The 23,745-nt window shown below is 40.8% G+C and overlaps 1 protein-coding gene across 1 annotated transcript in view; it reads left to right on the plus strand.

Moving 5' to 3' along the window:
* Positions 1–23,745, plus strand: part of OBSCN (obscurin, cytoskeletal calmodulin and titin-interacting RhoGEF) — a 185,689-nt gene that overhangs the window by 116,993 nt on the left and 44,951 nt on the right. Inside the window, exons 72-94 of the mRNA XM_061354784.1 lie at positions 643–1,998; positions 2,597–2,875; positions 3,259–3,337; positions 3,741–3,859; positions 4,687–4,884; positions 5,311–5,343; positions 5,435–5,533; positions 5,996–6,214; positions 7,032–7,098; positions 8,691–8,719; positions 9,028–9,156; positions 9,997–10,136; positions 10,852–11,052; positions 11,828–11,910; positions 12,636–12,809; positions 14,198–14,357; positions 15,581–15,697; positions 16,968–17,132; positions 18,420–18,578; positions 19,806–19,983; positions 21,984–22,097; positions 22,751–22,918; positions 23,194–23,296. Of these exons, the coding sequence (XP_061210768.1) occupies positions 643–1,998; positions 2,597–2,875; positions 3,259–3,337; positions 3,741–3,859; positions 4,687–4,884; positions 5,311–5,343; positions 5,435–5,533; positions 5,996–6,214; positions 7,032–7,098; positions 8,691–8,719; positions 9,028–9,156; positions 9,997–10,136; positions 10,852–11,052; positions 11,828–11,910; positions 12,636–12,809; positions 14,198–14,357; positions 15,581–15,697; positions 16,968–17,132; positions 18,420–18,578; positions 19,806–19,983; positions 21,984–22,097; positions 22,751–22,918; positions 23,194–23,296 (4,369 nt within the window). The remainder of the gene's footprint in view (positions 1–642; positions 1,999–2,596; positions 2,876–3,258; positions 3,338–3,740; positions 3,860–4,686; positions 4,885–5,310; positions 5,344–5,434; positions 5,534–5,995; positions 6,215–7,031; positions 7,099–8,690; positions 8,720–9,027; positions 9,157–9,996; positions 10,137–10,851; positions 11,053–11,827; positions 11,911–12,635; positions 12,810–14,197; positions 14,358–15,580; positions 15,698–16,967; positions 17,133–18,419; positions 18,579–19,805; positions 19,984–21,983; positions 22,098–22,750; positions 22,919–23,193; positions 23,297–23,745) is intronic.

The following is a 23,745-nucleotide window of genomic DNA, read 5'->3' on the forward strand; positions in this document are numbered from 1 at the left end:
CATGGGTCCTGTGTTGTATCTGAGAGCCACACATGGATGTCTCAGAAGCCTGGAACATCTCAAAAAACACTGGGCACTATGCAGTAGCAAGTCAGTGTGTCCCAGGGAGTGAGTTACAACCTTCAGACTTAGACACACCTGAACAGGCAGGTGTCTCCATGTCAGGTGGGAGTCTTGGCTCTTGTTATAGCCAGTGGAGATCTATTCAAGACAGTCAGTGAAGCCCTATCTACCTGTAAAATAGAATGAGATTGAGTAGTTTTCCACACTGCACTGACAGCCTTAACTAGATATTCATCAACTGCACCATTTTAAAAGGGCAGAAATTTATTTATTGGGTTCAAACCTGTGAAGAGTAAAAGAGTTGTTTGGCCATATTTTAAGTACCTGCAAAGAATCATGGGATAATTGAGGTTGGAAAGGACTTTGAAGATAGTGTAGTCCACCCTCCTGCTCAAACAGGGTCACCTAGAGCAAGTTGCCCATGACCATGTCCAGTTGTATTAAATTTACACTTTGTTCTCAACAGAATGCGTAGTTAAATGCCACTGATACTCTCCTTCCCAGGTGTTAGAATAAGCTTTCTATGTGCTTTCTTAAAGCCTACTCACAACCTTTGTCATTTAATTTAATTCTCCTCAGTTCCCACAGTGTCAATGCTTAAAGAAATTGCCAAGGAAGCACCCCCTGCGAGTCAACCAGAAGAGCTGGTGGATGGCCATGTCCAGCCCAGCTTGCCCCCTGAGGCTGCTCAGGAGGGAGATCTTCACCTTCTGTGGGAAGCCCTGGCCAAGAAACGACGGATGAGCCGGGAGCCCACCTTGGATTCCATCAGCGAGGTGCCTGAAGAGGATGAGAAGCTTCAGAAGTTGAGGAAGGAGGAGGCAGAGATGTCTCACTATTACTCAGAGGAGTATTCCACATGTGATGAGCTGGCTAGGACAGGAGAAGCAGATTTCTCTTTCACAAGCTCAGATGATGAATCTAGAGCTGGGACTCCTTCACTAGTGAACTACCTCAAGAAGACAGGGAAGAAAAGTATTAGTGTTACTAGCAAGGTTCAGTCCATCTCCACAGGCAAATTATGGAAGCAGTGGGAGGAATCCAGTGTGGAGGCTGTTATGGCTGCCCCAGCTGCTAAGCCATCTGAACCAGAAATGCCAGATTTAGATGACCCTTCCATGAACAAGGCTGCTGTGAAGATCCAAGCTGCTTTCAAAGGCTACAAAGTCAGGAAAGAGATCAAACAACACGAGTGCCCAGTGTTTACTGAGACCTTCAAGGATTTCTCAGGTGAACCTGGAAGCACTCTTCATCTTGAGTGTGTGGCCCACAGCAAAACTGACATGAAAGTCCGTTGGCTGAAAGATGGGGAAGAGCTTTCAGATGGTCGTTACTATCACATAGACAATTACACTGATGGGACCTGCTCTTTGATTATCACTGGCCTGGACAGGAAAGATGCAGGTAAATACACCTGTGAAGCATCCAATAAATTTGGCAAGGTTTCACATAGTGCTAAGGTGGTTATTGGCGCTCAAGAACCTCACTTTCTTCATAAGGAGGAGCAGGCTAAACACAGCACTGACAGTGAGACAGAGAGCTCATCTGGCAGTGAGCTGGATGATGCTTTCCGTAAAGCAGCAAGGAGACTTAATAGACTCTTCAGGGCCAAGATCTCAACTGAGATATCTGATGTGGAGGAAGAGCTCTTTGTCAGTGCAGATGAAGGGGACATAGATGTGGTTGACCATCAGACATATCGTGAGGATGACCAGTACATCTACATTAAGTTTGAAATCTTGTCTGAGGCAAAAACTGCTGCCACTCGATTCAGAGAGATGTTTGGTGCTCTGGGAATTCCTGTGGAGATTGACATTTTGGAACAAAGCCCTAAAAAAGTTGAATTACGCATCAGGAAAGCAACAACACCCACCCATGGGAAATTTGCACCACCATTAGCGAGACCTCCACCACCTTTGCTGACTTCTGATACAGGTAGGTGAAACAAACCAGTTTGTTGTTTGAAAAAGACAGCTAGAGCAGGTCACAATGTTACCTTTTCACTCACAAATAGCTCCCAAAAAGCCTTTGTTTTTCATTTGGAGCAGATATTTTCCTGTAAACTTTTCACCACAGCAAAAACTGATGGATTTTTTATTCTTTCTCGTTTTGAGGGAGAAGAAGGAGGTTAGTGATGAAGGAGGGGGGTGCAAAGTATTGCTTTATCTACAAAGCTGCTTTCCACAATAAAATTGTCCCCTACTACAAAAATATGGCTATGCTATAATTATCAAATAAATGACACAGTTTTCAAAACTTCCTGAGGGAAACAAGATATTTTGGCAAAGAGAGGAACAGAGACAATGTATAGTTTGCAGCTGTGGTATTGCACTGCTTATGGTGTTATGGAATATCTTCATAGTATTTATTAGGGAATTTCTACTTGAGTGTTTTCATAGAGAAAAGATAACACTCTGCAATAAAAAGAATAGAAACAAGAAGTCTTCAGGCACTGAGCAGCAGTGCTTTTAAAATATATCTTTTATCACAACCAAGTTTTTCCTATCTTCTTTCCTCACAACCCTGACTTTAGCTCCTATGTTTCTGACTGAGCTCCAAAACCAAGAGGTACAAGACGGATATCCAGTCAGCTTTGACTGCATTGTCGTTGGCAAACCGCTTCCCACAGTCCGCTGGTTCAAGGATGGGAAAGCTATTGAAGAAAATGATCATTACATGATCAACGAGGATCAGGAGGGGTGCCATCAGCTGATCATCACAGCTGTAGTCCCCACGGACATGGGTGTTTACCGTTGCCTTGCTGAAAACAACATGGGAGTTGCTTCAACCAAGGCTGAGCTTCGAGTGGACTGTAAGTCTCAAAATCACTGCAGAAGGAACAAGGGAAGGGGTCCTGCTGAGTGGGGGATATTTTGTAGTTTGTTGGGTTGTGGTTCTTTTTCCCAAGGAAAACACCATTTACATTAAGAAAATATATGCATTGTCCACAAAATGTTTCACTTGCAAACCTCTTGGGTTCAGTTAGGTTTTGCCAACTCCAAGGCAAGGCTTGGAGCAGAGCTTTTCAGATAAACAGAGGTGTTTTCCGTAATCCAGGGGTGTATGGGATCCTGCTGCAGTAGCAGTGTGAAATTAATCTGTTTTCACTCAAATTAGTAGGGAAAGATAATTATGGTAAGAAAAATTAGTTTCAAATCTCAGATTGTAGAAAACACTTCCTTTTCCATTTATCAGTGACCAGCACTGACTATGAGACAGCAGCAGATGCAACGGAGACATCTTCTTACTACAGTGCCAAAGAATATATTTCAAGGTAAAATATAGAGCTCTACCTCTTTCTAAATTCTGACTTGGTAAGATCAATATGTTTATGCTATTGATTTTATGATATGTTATGATAAACATCACGTATGTTTATGGTTTTGCTGTATTTAGCAGGGCTAGTTTAATGTCATAAAGGAACATCCAGATCAGCTGAGATGCAGTAACTGCAACAGCTGGACATTTAGCATGTCCAAACTTGTTCTGGCTGCCTTCAGGCTAGTCTGAATATTTCTTCACAGTATCATTCTATTACTTTGAATGTCATATGGTGCTGAATCTGTTGCCATGATGAGAAAGCCCACAGACCAAATTAACCTAAAATATTTAATTCTGATTCCTGACTCTTTTCTGGCTTGCTGACTTTCTTCTATCTGAATCTAATTGTTTCTTAGCCGAGAACAGGAGGAATCTACCACTGAGGAGGAGCAATTGCCACAGATCTTTGATGAGCTTCATGATATTCATGTGGCACCTGGAGCATCACTGGCTAAATTTCACTTGAAGGTGAAAGGTGAGGGAAGCCCACAGCACTGTCAGTTATTCCAGGTTTGCTGCCAGATTGAAGTGCTGGATAAGGTTTTCCAATGTGCTTTTCTGCAGCTGTGCCCCCAACCCATGGATCTTGCACCACATTTGCACCACACAGCTAGAAGAACATGCTCATGCCAATGAACATTGGCTTTTGTAACAGAGTTAGATCAAGTGTCTTACTCTGTGTCCATGTCTTCAGACACAATTACAGGCTTTTACTCCTGAAAACTAAGTCCTGTAATTCTCTGAGAATGTTAGTTATAGAGGAGCAATAGGAATAAATTAAAAATAAAGAAAATAAAAAAACCAAACAAAAAAGACATAGTGAGGGTGTCCTTTATTCTCTTTAGTAAATGAACAGTCCTGGACCTGCCCTACTCTATGAGGGGGTTGCTGCTACAGCCTATAACTGCAAAAACGCCCTCTTGGTGTGGGCTGTGGTAGGGAGAGGTAGGGATTTTCCTGTTCTCTCCATAAATGGTGAGAACTCTTTTGGCTTCAACTTTTCTCTTTGTGTACATTGCAAGTCAGACCTAAGCGTTACCTGTCCAACCTGAAAGGTACTTGCACATGCAGTCAATAATGGGGAGTGCCAGAAACTGAAGAGACAGGAAAGATCTTTAACAGATCAATATAATTTAATGAATTTGCAGACATTCATAACTAGGTAAATCTGTGAAATTGCAGCCATGGGCAGAGCTGAGAATTCCTTAGCTCTTGCTAAGAAGGATCTGCCTCTTTGGAGATGCTACCAAATCAATATTGACAATGCATTCTGTCCTCCATGTCTGCAACTGCTTCTTGCAGGGTACCCTCAGCCGCGTCTGTATTGGTTCAAAAATGGACAGCCATTAAAGGCCTCAGATCGCATCCTGAAGACTGATAAACAGGAATTCCACTCACTGGAAATTCGCAATGTCACTAAGGCAGACGCTGGCCAGTACTCAACGTTTGTCATCAACTCTGCTGGTTCTGCATATTCATCAGCAAGGCTGGTAGTCAAAGGTAGGTATGGCACTGATTTTGGCATCTGCTTTCCTCTGTTCCAGTGTTTTATTCTATTTTGTAAAGTTATTTTTCTTGAGAAAGAAAAAGTGGGAATATAAAGTGGGAAGTCTGTAGATAGAAAAATATATGCTTTAATCTTGGTTCACCTATAAATTTTGTGTGTCCTAAAGATTTTGCTTCTCTATGGCCTGACTGTCATCTCATAAATGTGCATTTTATTCCTGCCCAACTTCAGCAAATTTAATTGTTCATTTTATTAAAACTGAGGGCCTCTCATAAATTATACTAACATTTCTGTGTAGCATCTCCTGCAAAGAGTAATCCTCTGCAGTCACTTATTTTTGTTTGTTTGTTTTTTAATTAAACTCATGGGCAGAAAGATATTTGTGTTTGTCATTTGGTTTTTTCCTCCTTGTGTTACAGGTCCTGATGAGAAAGAAGAGCCATCAGAAACAGGTGAGAGAAGCCATAGTGGGTGATAATAGAATCCCTAGGAACTTTTCAGTCACATAAACTCACCATGTTTCATCAATGATGTCATTTTCAGATTCCCATGAGCAGCTGATACCACCACGGTTCCTTGAGAGATTTACTAATAAAAAGGTGAAAAAAGGTGCAAGCATCACATTATCTGTAAAAGTTGAAGGTAAGTGGATAGATACCTTGCCTTTCTGCATAACAAATTGCATAACTTCACAGCACATTCTAGACTCTCTCTGGCCCAAGTCATTGTAACCTTGTCTCCTGTATCTGAAGACTGGGACTCTACTCCCATATGTAAAATACTTTTATACGCTTTACAGAAAAGCATCTTATTCATCTTCACTTCCATTTTCCTGTGTGTAAAAACAGGGATAACAACACTTATTGCTCTTCTGAAGATGTGTTGATTAACAGTTTTGATTTTAGAAAAAGGTTTGATGTACTTTTGAATGTGTTGTAGAGAGACAATTTTCTAAAGACATCCTTTAATATATATTATGCCTTTTACTGTTGGAAAAGAGTCAGGAAACAGATCAAAATAGCCTTTATTCACAGCATGACTTATAGTTGTAAGGCAGGAGCACCACAAGGAAAATTAAAGCTCTTTGCATTGCTTTTGATTTAGGACATCCACCACCAACTATTACTTGGCTGAAAGAAGAGTCTCGGGAAGATATTCTGTGGATCAAACCAGAAACTCCTGGGTATAAACTTGCCAGTTCAAATATGCATCACAGTCTGATCCTGTTGGATGTCAAAAGGAAGTACAGTGGAGCTTATACGTGCATTGCTACAAACAAGGCTGGCCAGTCCATCTGCACAGCTACCGTGGAAGTTTCAGATGGTAAATCTTTGTTACAATACAAACACATTCTCTATTTGATGTGTTATACAGTCCTAAGAGAAGAACAAGTGTCACTGGTAAGAAAATTAATCAAATTACAACTTGAAAAAAAAATAATTGCATTTTCCCAAGATTAGCCATGGCTTTGCTTGCCTTGCAAATGATTACACTCTTTTTTTCTGTTTAAGATTTCTGACCCTATCTTTGATTAACAGCAACATTTTTTCTATATAAACAGAAGACAAGTTCCAAGAAACAACCAAAGTACGCACAAAGGAAAAAGAAAGGAAGAAAGACAATGCAAAGTAACTAGCAAAAGTCATAATTTGAAAAATCACTTAGAATGTTTCTCTCTGCTAAGGTATTTTGCATTGTAGAGCTGTCTTAAGGCAGCTGGAGTTATTTGATTCCCCTTTTAGAGATCTTTTCAGACACTCTCCTGTCACAATTCATTTGGTAAGACAGGAGACAAGCAAATACAGATTGGTAGTAGGAGCAGCACTGTGAAGGACCTCATTTTTCTGTTATCCTTCCTTGCATCCCACATTTTTACTGTACGAAGAGCTACAGGAGCATAGCTTGAGCAATGTAGACAAATAGGGCATTCATACATCTACATGAACAGGAAGAGAAGCAAACTGTTTGCGTCATATTGAGTGGGAGTATGTCTTCCAGGTCAGAAGCTGCTAACAGGACAGATCCAGTATTTCAGTGTTCCCAGTAATCCACGTTTAGAAAACATACCTGCATTAAATACACACACAAAAAAAAACATTCTCTGCCTTCTGTCCTCTAATGATAAACCCTGATCTTGCAGTGAAAGAGGCTGAAGTTCTGACCCAGGAGCGTGTGATGGTGTCAGAAGCCATCATGACCACACTGGGGTAAGTGGTTAGTCACCTGTGGTGCAGTGGAGCAGTGCAGGTACCAATTCCCATGAGTCACTTTTAGGCTGTGTTCACTTTGGACATCTCATATTCATGTCTTGGCACCAGAATTAAGATAGTTTGAGGTCCTAGGATGGGAAATGCTATGAATACTATATACTATATCTAATACTGTATATTATACATATAATATCAGTGACAGTCATTTATGCTTGATTATCAGGGATGATAAGGAACAAGGACAGAAAAGAAATGGGTGGGTCATATAAAACTCTTGGTATTATTTCATCTCCTAAGCAGAATGTAAAAAAAAAAACAAATTCAAGGGCCAAGGTTTCCTGACTATTACTTGCCAACATTGATGCTTCACAGAAAAAGAAGCTGAAAAGGGTCTGCTCACAAACTTCTTGTTTACAAATGCATCTGAAGAATAACCTCCTCATTTCACCATCCTTGGCTTGGATGCTAGGCAGAGAGAGCTTGAAAAGCAGTATCCACCTGAGCACATGTTAACTTCTAGAACATGTCTAGCTTAAAACCCTTGACCAGTCGTCCTTGGAAGTGTGAAGAAAGCCCCAGTGTGAATTCAGCTATTCCACTGCAACCTCTCCCAAGGATGTGTCCAGGCTATTAGGCAGACTTAGTGGTATATAGTTTATCACATATCAAGTGGAATGCTTCATGTGTACTAATAGATAATTACGGGAGATCAGCCTGTGCAGTGAAAGTTTATAACCTGCCTCCAGAAACAACAGGAAAGCAGAGATGTTGACTCCAAGATTTTAGTGTTTTGGCAGAGCTGTAGTCTTGGGAAACAACACAAACACTCTTCATCAGATGCAAACAATGCTGGTAGTTTTTCACCCTGATGAAGTCATTTTCACTCAGTGTTAACAATACAGGCTCCTGCCCCTTTCCTGCTAGCATGAATTAATTTGAACCTGGTAAAAGCTGTTAGTGTAGCAAGGGTATCTTTGGACCCCAGAACTACTGCAGTATGAGTAGCCAGCTCGTTTCCCAACACACAGGCATCCCATCCTGATGTGATGGGAGCGGATCTCTTGGACAACTGCAGCATCTACGTATTCTCTGATCCTTGGTTTCCTGATGAAACCACTGCAAATTGTTAAGCATTAATTCACTGAAAACTGACTGAGACTACAGATCCCACTTGACATAATGTCTCCAACTGTAATAGCTTTATTTCAGAGTCAGCTGGGAATAAAGTCCAGTAGTACCATGGAGGTGGAGGTTATTTAGTTCTACAATCCACTCCCTGAGCAGCCAGATCTTATCTAGCAACAGTTTGTAATAAAAGTTAGGAATAAGAGGAATTGTCAGATGGTATTTGCCTGAAAGACTAAGGCACATGAGGGGTTCTGTGCCCGTAAGAGCTACATGCCCCAGTTCTCATTTGTCATAGTGGCTCTAATGAGTATTGACTACTAACACCTGCAGTCAAGAGCAGAGTCCTAACTTACATATTCCCAGACTTCACATACGATATGTTAGAAGGAGGGGATGTTTTTTATTTATCTCTCTTTGCTACACATTTTATGTTAACTTTTAACTCTGTTTTATTCTTTCAGGGATATTCAATCCTCTGAAACAAGAGAAGGTAAGAGGCTGTTTTCTCTCTCCTACTCCTGGCCTTCATATCTACAGTTGAGATCATCTATATATTTCATGATTGCCACCTGCTTTTGTCCTGTTTTCTTGAAACTGTCTGAAGTGTTGAAACTTTTCAGGACTGGTCTCTGTTCAAGGGTGAATTGTTTGGATGAAATGTGAGCAAGCACAGCTTTAAAAACAGGGGAAGTGAAGAAAATTAGACCTTGCTTCCACAGATGCTTTTGTTACTCAAAAAAAAAAAAAGATGACTTTCCAGTGGCATTGCCTGCTTAATAGCAAATTCTCTCTTTTCAGGAGACTTTGAAGGTGGTAGAGAAGGTGTACCCAGAAGCCCTATTTCATTAGCTGACGTTGGCTCAGAAGAGTTCTTTCAGAAACTCACCTCACACATCTCAGAAATGGTATCTGCAAAACTAAATCAGGGTAAGGAACCTGTCAAACACAACTTAATTAGTGCAGAAAAATACGCAATCTTTTTATTTAAATATCATTTGGACTTAAATATCATTGAGCAGGATGACTGTCTCAAAACTGCTTTGTAAGCATATGAGCATTTGTAAGTGCTTAGGACTAAGGATTTTTAGTAAAAGTCCATCTAAACTGCATGTCTTAGTCTACAGTTTTGAGATAGAAAAAGCCTATTAAAGTAAATGAAGATGGCTGATGGCTAAAAATGAAAATTTATGCATACAATGTTTGTTTAAATAAGTAGAAATAACTGTAAGCTTTAGAGTGGAGGGCAAGTTGCAAAAATGGAAGTGCATTTTGAACCTCTATGGTATTTTAAGTTCTTCAGAAATTCATCATTCCTGAGTCTGAAAGCAATCCTATATTGAAGACTTCCCCCATCTTCAAGTTTTACCTCACAATAGGGTTTTAAAATCAAGTTAAGGCAGAAAACTGTGCTCACAGCTGGGCAGTAATCCAATGATGTGTTGAATTAAATGAAAAATCCTGGTTTGTGTACCATATATTTATTATCTTGTAGTAATGTTTTATCTTCAAGCAAAAAGAGAGGCCTTATGTCTCCTACAAACATTCTTGCAATGCAGTGACAATACATGCAGTAGGGATGAAGCCTAATGTATTAAAACATTTCAATTATTTGTTTAATCCTAAATACTAATAGGACTTCACAGTAAATATTGCAAATGTTCTTCCTAGGGAATATTTGTTTGTATGAAATTGAAAGTTATTATAGATTTAGTTCGTGTTAAAGTAGGAGATCTTTATTTCATGCACTGTTCTTGCTCTGCTTTTCAGCTAAGCTTCGAGTGCCTGGTGCAGAAAGTGATGATGAGTCAAAAACACCCTCTGCGTCACCTCGCCATGGAAGATCCAGACCTTCCTCTATTGTTCAGGAGTCCTCCTCTGAATCTGAAGATGGGGATTCCAGAGGAGAGGTGTGGTATCTTTATGGACAAGTTTTCACAAGGAGAAAACTTTACTTAGAATGACCAGCCTCCTGTGGCTTAAGGATTCCCACCACCTTTAGGGATGTACTTCACTTCAGCAGCCATATTTAGTAAATATTGGGTCTGTGATATACAGCACAGAGAATTAAATTCTGATGCTCACCGTGTGATCTTGAACAAGTTGTTCAAGGCAACATATCCCTTATTTGGCATCTTTTGCTTTCATAGCTGAACCTAGGAAAATCAGAGCCTGATTTTCTGTGGCCTTTTGGCCTTGGATAGTTGGTCAAAAGAATTTTGTTAAGAATTTATTCTTGAAAAAATGAGAATGTTGTGAAAGTTAGAAATTTTGGGGGATGTCATTTCAAACATTTCCTTAAAAAAAAAAAAGTAAAAACAATAAATTAAGACTTTGGAAATGTTAACTGATTTTGTCATTTTCAGGACCACTGTTTTGCCTTGGGAGAAAGGCAATACTGTTTTATGGTATAGATCCAAAACACCTCAGAGAGAGAGAGACTTTAAAATATGGTCTGAGCCTCCTAGAAACTCAGTCTTCCACTTGCAAAAAGTGACCAGTGATTCTGTTTGCTATACAAGGGCTGCAGAATAAAACATTAAGCACCAATAAGCACTTATGTTCTGCTGGTGTTACTGTATTCTCTTTTCAGAACACAAAATAACTGTCCTTTTGTGCTTGCAGATCTTTGATGTCTACATGGTCACAGCTGACTATTCACCTGCTGCACCCGACAAGGAGGCCATCACTTTGAAGGAAGGCCAATACGTAGAAGTCCTCGATTCAGCTCACCCTCTGAAATGGCTGGTGAGGACCAAACCCACAAAATCTAGCCCCTCTCGACAGGGTTGGGTATCTCCAGCTTACCTGGACAAGAAGTTAAAGGTAACTGATCATGCTGTGTTTAATTTTTGTGTAAAATTATTTGTTCCTGATGCAATTTAGAGCCATCATCAGGAGACTGGAGCACCTCCCGTATGAAGATCGGCTGAGAAAGTTGAGGCTGTTCAGCCTGGAGAAGAGAAAGCTGCGTGGAGACCTCATAGCAGCCTTCCAGTATCCGAAGGGGGCATATCAGGATGCTGGGGATGGACTCTTCATTAGGGACTGTAGTGGTAGGACAAGGGGTAACAGGTTCAAACTTAAACAGGGGAAGTTTAGATTGGATATAAGGAGGAAATTCTTTCCTGTTAGGGTGGTGAGGCACTGGAATAGGTTGTCCAGGGAGGTTGTGAATGCTTCATCCCTGGCAGTGTTCAAGGCTAGGTTGGATGAGGCCTTGGGTAATATGGTTTAGAATGAGGTGTCCGTGCCCATGGCATGGGGGTTGGAGCTTGATGATCTTAAGGTCCTTTCCAACCCTAACTATTCTATGATTCTATGAGTCTATCCCTTTTGCCAGGAGTGATATGTCAAGAGGTGTTGAAAGGGTCTGTAACATGACTGGTCTCTTCCATGTTTTGACTAGACAATATTTCCGTATGTTTGCAGCAGTGCCTGGGTTTGAAAGACTTAATCATCCTCCAGCAAAAAATAAATTTCACTCTGGCTTAGGAATTCTTCAGAGGGACACTGAATGCAGAAGGGATATTCCTCCATGTGCACTCATAAAAGCACTGTTAACTTCAAAGTATAAAGTTTCTTTTTTCTTGTATTTTAGTTGTCACCAGAGTGGGGAACAACAGAAGCTCCTGAGTTCCCTGGAGAATTTGTTTCTGAAGATGAATATAAAAGGAAACTAAGGTGAGCTCATGTCATTTGGTATTTGAGCCTTTGAGTTTTCCCGCCTATTGAGCTAACACAAATGTTGGCATCTAGGTCCCTCCCATCAGAGTCACTGCTTTTGTTCTTCTGAGCCCTACCACCTCCCCTTTTCCAGAATCAAGGTAACCCTTGATTCTCTCAGATTTGTAATTTGTGGTCTTTTATTGCGTTTTGCCATTGATTTCACCAAAGGAATATTCCAGGCAATCTAAACCAGACTGGATGACTTGAAAGGAGAAGTTTACATTATGCAATTCTGAAGCTCTCTGATTTTACCACATCCTGAATTACAGTACTTTGGGGTGCCTTACATCTGAAAATGATGTCTAAAGAGGGTGTGAAAGCATTCAACTCAATGTTACTCCTCCCTTGCAGTGCAACACACTATTTCAGTGTGCTCTCATGGAGATACTTGCTTCTTGATTGCATAAAGAGGCATCAAAGTTCCTACCACCTACTTTACATAGATACTTTTGTTGCTCACTCACTCTTTTATTTGCCCTAATAGTAGCAGTCTGTAAGGTAGAGGGAGCAGGGTGTCTAAGTTCTTCTTATGGTCAGAGGATATCTAGTCAACACACTCCAGGGAGTCTGTTTCTCTGATCACGTATCTCTACTTTAGAACCTCAAAATCTGTCAGCATGTCAAGGATAATGATGATGATTTTTCTGTGATTTCTTTTTGCCTATTTGTTTTCCCTTCAGTGTTCTTATTCAAGAGCTGTTGATCTCAGAAGAGGATTACATTCAAGATCTACAGTTCCTCCTGACTCATCACCTTAAGTACACTGAGACCTGTTCCAATGTCCCAGGAGCTGTTGCTAGTCAGAAATCCACCATCTTCAGAAATATTGATGACATTGCTCGCTTCCATTCCAGGTGGGCATTCCCATGTGCCTTTATTTGAGACCAAAGAGTGTCTCTCATACGTGGTGTCAGAGCCACAGTAAATATTATTACTATGAAGGATGTGGAGCACTGGCAGTGCTGAGGTGCAAGGGAATTGACAGTCCTTTTGGGATGGTAGGTGGTGGGATGGCATGGCTTACATCAGAGCACAGGATTGGGACTCCTATAATATCCTACAGCGCTTCAAGGTTTCATATGTCCAGCTTATTTCTTACCCTTTTAAGTGAATTAATTTAAAAAGCAATGAATTATTTTTAAAAGGCATCATGGTCTTATAGCCACTTTAGTGGCACCTTCATAGAGACACACATTCATCCAAAACTGATGCCAGTGTCCGTGCATTCGAAACACATCCAGCTGTAGCAGGCTGCCCAGGCACAGTGCCGTGTCACAACACCTCTGCCTACTCCAAGAAAGGTTTAATGCAGATCTGCTATTCACAAAATGACTTGCCAACATCCAGGCTGAAATACTTTTATTTGCTGAGAGAGGAGGTGGTGTATAATATCCTATGTGCCTTTGGCTTTTGCTGAGGGGCTTCCTTCTGCATCTTGATATCCTTGTTCTTATAGGAGATAATTGTTCTCATGGGAAGTCCCTGCCAACAGCATGAGAATCACTTTTGGTTTACCTTGGGGGAAGGGTCAATAATATGCATGAACAAAGCTCAACAACCAGTGAGTGGTGCAGCATCTTCCCCAGTCGGTGTGTGTGCTCTGATCAGTACTGATAGCACCGTAAGCAAGAGCAACCAATAAGGAGTTTGAGCATGTTGAAATGAAAAGTATAGAGTTACTCTGGGAAAAACGTTATGGGGAGGACGTTTATGTGAGACACTGGCACTTTTCCTGCCTGGTCCATGAGAATAGATTTCCCTTCTCTTTCTTCACTCTCTCCTCTTTCCCCATCCTTTTGTTTTTCCCCCCAAAGTAACTTCAACTGTGAGTGGTGTTGCATGTTATCAGCTGACAGTAATGAAAATCTTCGTGCATGTGAATCTGTCTCAACATCCTTTGTAAAACAGAGTGGGAATATCTGTCTTCACTCACGTGGCTGGCTCATTGCTCCTTAAACTGAGGCATAAGGATCTAGGGAGGACTTAATTCACAACTTGAACTGAGCCCTAGAAAGTTATCCTTGCCTTCCTTGCAGGGCATTTCATACATTCAAGCTAAGAGGAACAGCATCATGATGGATGAAGGGGCATTGAGGGGTTTAATTCTAATGTGGCACATCTCTCATGTTCCCCAGTCACATCCTTTAATCTGTGTTAACCTGATTTAAGTCTGTCTGCTGGGGCTGTGCTCTAGTCTCATTCCATCCCCTTCTTAGATGTCCTTTTTCCTTTGTCTCCACAGTGTCTTTCTCCGAGGCTTGCAGAAATGTGACACTGATGATGATGTGGCCATGTGCTTTATCAAGCGTGAAGCTGAGTTTAATAAGTACATCCAGTACCTGGTGGGGAGGGTACAGGCTGAGTCAATTGTTGTCAGCAAAGCTGTCCAGGATTTCTACAAGGTAAATGATAGCCAAAGTACCTGCAGAACATGCATCCTATAATCCACTTCAACAAGAAATGTAGCTATTAATCATAAATGTGATCCTGAAAAGGATTTTTATTTTTATTTTGTGGGAAATCTTTCCTAAATATAAGAATTTCATGTTCACTGTCTAGCTTTTCCTGGTGGATACAATCAATATGGGAACATGTTTACATATACTTAGGTATTTATGGATATTATAAGACGTATACAGGTACGAATGTGGCTGCGATTATGTAATTGTAATTAAGGGATATTTTAAGGACAAGCACATTATAAAACCAAGCAAACTCACATAAATCAGAAAGATAGATAGGCAAATCCTGTTTCTCTGCTCCAAGATTAGAGTTCACTAGTGAAAACACACACACAATAATCCAGATCCAAGAATACATACATGTTTGTGGATCTCTTGGGCAGCAAGCATTGCCTCTCTGTGCATCCAATACCCATGTCCAGATCCTCAGGGCTTTTACCTTCTCCATGTGCTTCCTGCTCAGCACCTGGTCCAGCTTTATGCTTGCTAGAAAACGCATGCATTCACATTCCCCCCACATTCAAAAATCCTTCAAATTATCAGCACAAGCTCTCAGCCTCCCTAATGCCCATGCCTGGACCCTGGGTCCTGTACTTGCATCTAGTCCAGCTTGAAGCTTGCTGGTGAATTTCACACATTTGCATCCACATGCACCAGGTCAGTGGGAAAGGATAAGCATCCAGCTAAGTGCCTGACATCCCAGCACATGGACCCTGTGACCTGTGCTTCCTATTCCAGGTGCTGGTGCCAAGACCCTCATCTCTTCAGTTGCTGGCATTGCAAACACACAGACCACCCTCAACCGAGGTCTGGCACCAGTTTCTGGCACTGAATTCTCCCACTCCTGCCCTCCCACCTGCTGAAAGCACTCATCTTTCACATCACATGATCTAGTTCTGCAAGCTTTGGATAGCCCCAGTGTCAATCCCGCATGGGAAAAGCGGAAAAAATCAGAATTGCAGCCTTCTTGCAGTGTAAAATGACAACTAGCTGAGAAAAGATGGGGGAGGGCTAGAGGTGTCCAAAATATGTGGTAGTAAAGTCTGGTAGAGCTATCCAACTTTGGCTTTCGGGTATAACATCATATGTGTGTTTTCCAGGGAGTAATCTTTTCCACTGTTCTTTATGACAACCTTTCCTCATTCTTCTATGTATGTTTTCAGAGATACACAGATGAAATTTTAACTAATGAAGATCCTTCACAGCCACTTATCCCACCACTGCAGCACTACCTGGAAAAACCCATAACCAGAATCCAGCAGTATCAGACTATAATCAAGGTGAAGACTTTTTGTTACACATGTATATCTGATAAGTTTATGTTCTGGTTTGTGCACCTTGTGTAGAAAAAGACTTCATTTTTATTTCGTATTTCTTAGCTTTCTTCTGATGCAACTAAAACCGAAAGCTGCTTGAGTAAGAAAGACAGCAATCACTGCCAATGCTAGTGATCTCTGAATAGTTTTTCAAATGTGAAACCAGATAGAGGTTCATAGTCTCCAACTCCATAAAGTTTAGCAAGCTCTGTATGAGTAATCTTTAAATATATGCATATACATATATAAAAATATATGCCTGTTTACCTCTGTGTATGAATACATGTATGCCTATATCCATAACAAGTATGAATTTGCTTCACACGCAGTAATAGGTATGTTATAAAAATAAGCAGTTTCCAATGTGTAAGATATTGACTTGCCACTTTATTTCCTTTTGGTTTATACTGATATTACATTAAGATGAAATTTTTGTTTTGTGATAACTTTTACTTCATTCTACCATCCTGAAATGTTTCATCTTTCAAGCTTTCATCTGTCCTATTATCTCAGGTTCTAACCCAGGCCACAAACAAACATTTAAAAGTAGCCTTTAAAATAGTATTTTTAATAGGAAACAGAGCTAGGATATCCAGGAAGAAGACAGTCATGCCAATGTGTTTCTGTATTCTAGTGTTACCTGAGTGAGACATCTGAATAGTTCAAAGTACATTAACTTTCCAATTTTGAGCACATGCCTGCTCACAAACACCAACATTTTTAAGAGTCTCTTAGAAGAGAGAGCAAACACGGGCACTTTCCATGGCTTTATACTAAAAGAGAGGAACAGGAACAAATGTGAGAAGAACAAGATAACTGCCATGTTGTATTTTTCCAACCCCTCTTTATTAATCTAGTATTGACTTTTCATTTAGCACAGCCAGGTGCCACATTGCTTGCCTCCTGGTGTCACCAGGGTAAGCACCAGAGAAATACGATGGATACATTTAGGATTGTTTTGGGTGTTTTTTGGTTTTCAGTCACTGAAGCATATCTGGTAGTTGCTTCAACTTTTATTAATATCAGCTGATATGAGGAAAAGCCAGACTGGTTAGTCATTAAGGCTGCAAAATGAGTAGGAAAGAAGAGACTTCAGTAGCTAAGCAGCACATGGTGAAAGAATGGGATAAAAGTTGCTCAGATGAAAGACCTGGAACAGATATGGAGAAACTCAATGAAATTTATTTTATTTTTTTTTCTGACTGCCTGGTAACATTTTCATATTCATCTACAGGAATTAATCCGAAATAAAGCAAGGAATAGCCAAAACTGCACTTTGCTGGAGCAGGCTTATGCCATTGTGTCTGCGCTCACCCGAAGAGCAGAAAACAACCTCCATGTCTCACTCATTGAGAATTACCCAGGCACCCTGGAAAGCCTTGGTGAACCCATCCGACAGGTAACTGAAATTTCTCAGCTGGTGTTAGTGCTATGCAAGCCCTCACTAGTTTCTAAGTAGCCTTAGGTCCTACAAGAAACTCCTTTAGAAATCATATCTGAAAGACAGTACTGGCTTATTGCTTTTCTTACTGTACAAAGAGATGGGTGTCCTGGCTTGGTTAAGGTTTGAAGCACAAGAGCATAGATACTTACAGAGTATTTCACACGCAATGTAGTTTTTGCCTTTCCAACCCACTCATCAAACAGGAGCAGATTTGTTCTGATCCTCCATATGACTTTACAGCATTTTATATTTTCCTCCTCCTCTCTTATTACTGGCAAGCTATGTAGGCCAGTTCCTGAAATCAGTGGGTTTTTCCTGCTTATTCCTCAGGTGTTACTGAGCCTCTTGAGTCTACATGGTTTCAAATTTACACAATTCTTTTGCGGAGCCTAGTTTGCTGGGCTAGTCAGTACAAGGTAGCATAGCATATGTTGCATGTGCTCCATGTGAAAACATCACATGAAATTATGGATGTTCTCCCAAGCTGTTCATATCTTTAAGAGACCTGCATACTCCTTCAGGTCTTTGTCCTGAAACAGATGTATGGTTTAGGAGGACAGAGGAAAGCAAACCCTGCTATCAGGACATTAGTCCTGTTTTGTTGTAGACTTACTGTGTCATGCTGAGAAAGTCATTTACTCTGCCTGTTTGTATCCCATGTTTCCCATTAGAAACAGTGTATTGCTGAGTGGAGTTGTGAGGCTAAATTACAGTAATTCTTCAGTGTGCATTCATCTATCCACATTTAGACATGCGAAACAGAGTCCAATCCCACCCCAAGACTGCTTACTTCTGCCTAATGATGTCAAGGGGAAACCCGTGTCACTAACTGAGCTGTATATGTCTGTGGTGTGTAGCATGAATGTCCTGCTCTGGTGAAGGAGAACAAGTGAGCATACGAAGTGTCCGCCTAACACACCAAAGACAATTTTCATTAGCATTTCTATTTCCAAGACTGTGCCTACCCAACAGGAGCTCTGTGTTTTTCTGGCAACAAATAATGCCATTCAAAAGGACAACATAATGGCAAGCACCGTGTGCACCTCTGTTGGTGCTGTCAGTCTGATGCATCACCTTTAGCATTAGAAGCAATCTGCTGTGCTGCAATAAAACAGAGACACATAAGGTGACAATATAACAGTAAACATTTGCTATCTGATCACTGAAAAATGATGGTGAGACGTCATTGTGGTAATTATTCCAGGATTATTGATATGTATGCTTCCTTCTTTTTCCTATCAGGGCCACTTCATTGTGTGGGAAGGAGCTCCAGGAGCTAGAATGGCCTGGAAAGGACACAAGAGACATGTCTTCCTCTTCAAAAACTACATTGTGATCTGCAAACCAAAACGGGACACAAGGACAGACACCTACAGTTACATCTTCAAGAACATCATGAGGGTCTGATCACTTTATCCTCACCTAGAGCATTTAGAACTACATGCTTATATCCAGTTTGGTCATTTTACTATTCTTTGAGCTATTCCTTTGTTTCCAAAAGTATTTGAAGCACAAGTAAAATCTGTGTCTATCCCAAAATCTCTCTTCTAAACCTGTCAGAAACATGTCAGAAACTATCAGAAGCATGAGTGGAGTTTTACAGTGCAGTGGGATTACATGTACAAGCGTTTATTCATCTGTTACTTCATTCAGCTAATTGCATAACTATGAAGTATTGATGTGAATTTTTCTACCTATAGTTTTTGCTAGCATTTGTAGGTCTTTGGTCTTGGCAGACTGTAACGTTGGTAATAAACTGGAGGAAACGATGTTTTAGTCATAAACTAATTCCCAGTGATTCTCTCTGTGGGTTATGTCTTTTCCTGACACTAATTCCTGTTTAGAAAAGAAATATTGAGAGGATTTGACGAGCTCACCTTTGAACATTCAAGGCTCAGATTAAAAATGCAGGAAATTGAAGAAAGAGTTTTCCCAAGGCAGTAGATGCTTAACTCCAGTAAAAACCAGCCAACCAACAAAACCCACCAAGGAGTTCCTGACCAAGCCCAGTCAGGACCTTCTGAAAGTCTTTATCTCTTCATAGGCAGGGTTCATTTCCCCCCCCCACAAAAAAAATATTGATTACTTGTCCAGGGAGTGCCTGCTCTGTAATGCCTTTTCATATAGTCCCTAATTGTGCAGATCCTTGGCCCAGTAATGCTGCGTTGTAGGGACAGTGTGCCCCACCCTTGGGACACCTTTTCTTGCTGGATGTTATTTTCCTGAAATCTGACAATTACTCCCAGGGAAATGTGTGTTTGGCAACCAGGCAGTCAAGTATACTGGTGAAAGTATTGCCAAACGACCCTAATTGCTGTTCAGCCAAAGCCACATTGTGTTGCTCATGCAATCTGAAAAATCTTTAAAAACAGTGCAAATTGCCCTCCCTTTTTGCTGTTGGCAGAACTCATGTCCACTGGAGAGGGCACACACTGACAGCAGGAGACTTGCTGGTGTTTAATAGTTATTTCCATTTCAAACCTTGTTTGAAGATGGTTCTGGTTCACAAAGGCTAGGTCCAGATCTGAACTGCCTTAAACTCTGGGATTTCAGCTGTGGGAAAGGCTCTGGCTGAAAATCCTAGGAACATGAGATGTGTGTTGACTTAGTTGTCCTTCTGTCATGCAGCTGAACAACATAGATGTGAATGACCTTGTGGAAGGGGATGACCGGGCATTTGAGATCTGGCATGAACGGGAAGATTTGGTCCGCAAGTACCTTCTTCAGGCACGTACAGTGAATATCAAGAACTCCTGGGTGAAGGAGATCTGTGGCATACAGCAGCGGATCAGTGAGCCTCTCTGGAGTGAGTATGCCTTGAGATAGCCCAAACCTTCTTTTTTCTGGCTAGTCTCCCTGATTCAGAAAGGAATTTAGCAAAGGAGGAAAAAAAAAAACATTTAGGACCGTCTGCCGCCTCTTAAACTCAACTTGGACTGGAGGTTTTCCTTTAATTATATCACAGACTGCTGTAAATAACTGAAAGGACTTGACAGCAAGCAGTAAGCTTAACTGGAATGGTTATAGCAGTGTTAGGTCTTCCACCTGAGCTGGGGAAGGTATCTTTATCAGAATGGGACAGTGGTGTTTGATTTCCCATTTATTATCAAGGGAACCAAGAGAGTGCATCACTGAACTGATTATGTTCATGTGACAGAGGTCCTACAGGATCTGTATAAGTTATTAAACAATAGCAGAGCACATGAGTAGCTCTCCAATTACTCTTCAATGTCCATAACAGAAGTGTGGAAAACAGAAGCTGATGAGCTAGCTATCCCTGGCTATTTCAGCTCATGTGGGTTACTTTTGATGGAGGATTAATCAGAGACTAATAGAGTTTCTCTGTTCCCTGTCTTCATATTTGTACTTTTTTGGTCAATGAGCAGAGGATGATGTTTTCCAGCAAAATAGCCCAGAAAATGTGTGTCACTGGGAAAGACAAACACGTTACTGAAGCTTCTAAAACAAATTTCAGAGTTGTTACTAGAGATGGCACTTAGGGGCTGTAGTGATAGGACAAGGGGTAACAGGTTCAAACTTAAACAGAGGAGTTTAGATTAGATATAGGGAGGAAGTTCTTTTCTGTGAGGATGGTGAGGCACTGGTACAGCCTGCCCAAGGAAGTTGTGAATGCTACATCCCTGGCAGCATTCGAGGCTGGGCTGGATAGGGCCTTGGGTGACACGGTTTAGTATGAGGTATCCATGTCCATGGCAGAGGGGCTGGAATTTGATGATCTTAATGTCCTTTTCAACCCTAACTATTCTATGATTCTGTGTGTTTGATATGGTAGGGATTGCAGATAGATAGATGACCACAGAACTTGGTGGTAAAGGCCCTGGCTCACTGTGTAAAGAGCGTAAGACTCCAGTGGGAAAAGTAGTCTCCGGACCTGACCAGAGTTGTACTTGCGCTAGTATAAAGGCCCCTGTGACTCTTTTGGGTACCAAATCCTCCCCTTATCCTCTGGCTTATATTGCTGTGTCTGGGTGCATGTGTTTGCTTTGGATTTTTATCATGTCATTCTGGCTGCTTTGTCTACACTGTCATTAGAGATTCCACCAATTTTTTATCAACAAAATTTATCTGCAGGCATATTACATCTTTATTGTTCAGGCATAAGCTACTAAATGGTGTCCTTTACAGCATAAGGAATTTTAGAATCCTAAAATGCCAGAACAGAATTGGGTTTAGTGTAAATGCAACGAAGACAAGACTGGACATTTTATTTTTGTGGTTTTAGTGAGGTGTTCTAATGAGTAAGATTATCAGAATAATTTGCATAGTTTCATATGGCATTAATAAGTTAAAGTCCCTTAATTCGGGAAGGAACTCAGCAAAGGAGGAAGGATTTTATTTTATGGAGACCAACAGGATACTAGTCTGGATATCAAGGATGCATTTTAATTGGGGAATTATTTTTACTGTGACAGCTCTGTGGTATGTGAATAATGGATATGTGGATGTGCTTATTAAAATCATGGCCTAAAATACTTCCAGATCAGCAACAAATCTCTCTCTCTTTCTTTGTTTTTTTTTTCTTTTTCTTTTTCTTTTTTTTTTTTTAATGGCCTAACTTTATAGCCAACAGGGATTTGATGGACTGAACTTAGTTTCAGATAAGCAAGGACAGCATGTCGCTTATTATCAGCTGCTTACTATTAGCTGCTAAGATTTTCTGTTCAGCTTTCCATTGTGAACCTTACAGTTTTGCAGAAATTAAACCTATTCTTCTGCTTTGCAGCAGCCATCTCATGGACAGATCTCCCTTATTCTAGACTAAACATGTTTATTCTGATGTTTCAGTACCTCCAGACTTTGAGGAAGAGCTAGCAGACTGTACAGCTGAGCTGGGAGAGACAGTCAAGCTGGCCTGCAAAGTTACAGGAGCTCCCAAGCCATCTGTCAGCTGGTACAAAGGTATGAGGAGCAGGGCTTGAAATGCATCCTTCAAATTTATATTGCTTTATACTAATTGGTTAGTGGCTAACCTAAAAGCTGACCACCTGGAGATATCCAAGTCTAATCTTAAAGCTAGCTACTAGGCAACCCAAGTAACATAGATCTTCCTACGAGCTAATATACCCTTCATTTTCAGGTTTGCCAATTAACCTCTAGTAAGCCACATCTCATGGCAGTTAGACAACGTCTAGTAAATGAACAACTTCTTTTAACTAGCTCAGATGTTTCTATGTCATAGCACAGGCAGCTGTGCAGACAAATATTACTGTATTGCAGAGGAACCAGCTTTGCTAGAAGTTCACACCTTGTAAAGATGTGTTCTGCGGGTTTACAGTCACTTTGGAAGTGTTCCTTTGGCTAGCAAATCAGAGCTATAACTGGATGGCAGATACATTGAGAGAATTTCACTTTTAAATGAGGACTGATGAGGTCCCTCAACAGTAGAGACCTGGACGAAGTTGAAGAGCTCATTCCTTAACAACCAACATCAGTGGCAAAAAAGCAAGCTCTGTGCTCTTGGACCTTTCAAGTTGAAAAGCTGGATGGAATTTCCAAGGTGAAAGCATAATCAATACTAAAGTGATTAAAAAAAAATTCCCTTTGTCTTTAAGATGGAAAGCCTGTAGAGGTGGATCCCCATCACATTATAATAGAAGATCCCGACGGCTCCTGCACATTGATCTTGGACAACCTAACAGGCGTTGACTCAGGACAGTACATGTGCTTTGCTTCCAGTCCTGCTGGAAATGCCAGTACCTTAGGAAAGATCCTTGTTCAAGGTAAAGTTGAACATAGATGCATTATTTTAAAGGGGTCTGCTATAAAATGCCTCAAACATAAATAATAAGATGTTCCAGAAGTTCTATATAACATATACTGAATAATACTCAAAAATAATCATTTGATGTACAGGTGCCATCAATTATTCTTATGTCAAAAAGTTTGGTCTTTAGTGTCTTGTGTGCAGACATCTTGAGAATTACCTGGTCAGGGACACATCCTTTGTTTCTGGCCATACTTTCAACTACTAGCTACATTTATCTTTGCTTTGCAGTGCCACCACGGTTTGTGAACAAGGTTAGAAATGCTTATTTTATTGAGGGTGAAGATGCTCAGTTTACCTGTACATTCGAAGGAGCACCTAGGCCTCAAATCAGGTCAGTTCTTCAAGTCGCACTGGAACAAATCCCATTTTCCCATCTTGCATGGTCAGGAGAGTCTCCTACACTTTCTTTCGCATTTTTGACCCTTTTTGCTCTGTGTCTTCCACCTTAATCCCAACCCAATGCTAGCTTTTCCCAATCCAAACATTCTTGAGATTCCTAACAATTTATTCTAGCAAACATCTGAGAAGAAGTACCTACAGATAATCCCTGACATGAGACTGTATGAGATCTAACACGCTGACAACATTTCTTCATCCTCCCTGCTTTACACCTGGATTGATTTTATCAGCAATTAGTCTAGGGTATTCAGACAAAAAGTTCAGCATATCTTCTCATGATTTGAAGCCCATTTTCCTGCATTAACTTACAAGAAAAAAATCTCATAAACCTGTGCAGTTTAGTATCCATGCATGATCTACCCACCCACAGACCTATCTTCC

Source organism: Neopsephotus bourkii, unplaced genomic scaffold, assembly GCF_033783945.1.
Source record: "Neopsephotus bourkii isolate Nb327-2 ecotype Australia unplaced genomic scaffold, CSIRO-AGI_Nbou_v1 NB_745, whole genome shotgun sequence".
NCBI classification, from domain to species: Eukaryota; Metazoa; Chordata; class Aves; order Psittaciformes; family Psittacidae; genus Neopsephotus; species Neopsephotus bourkii.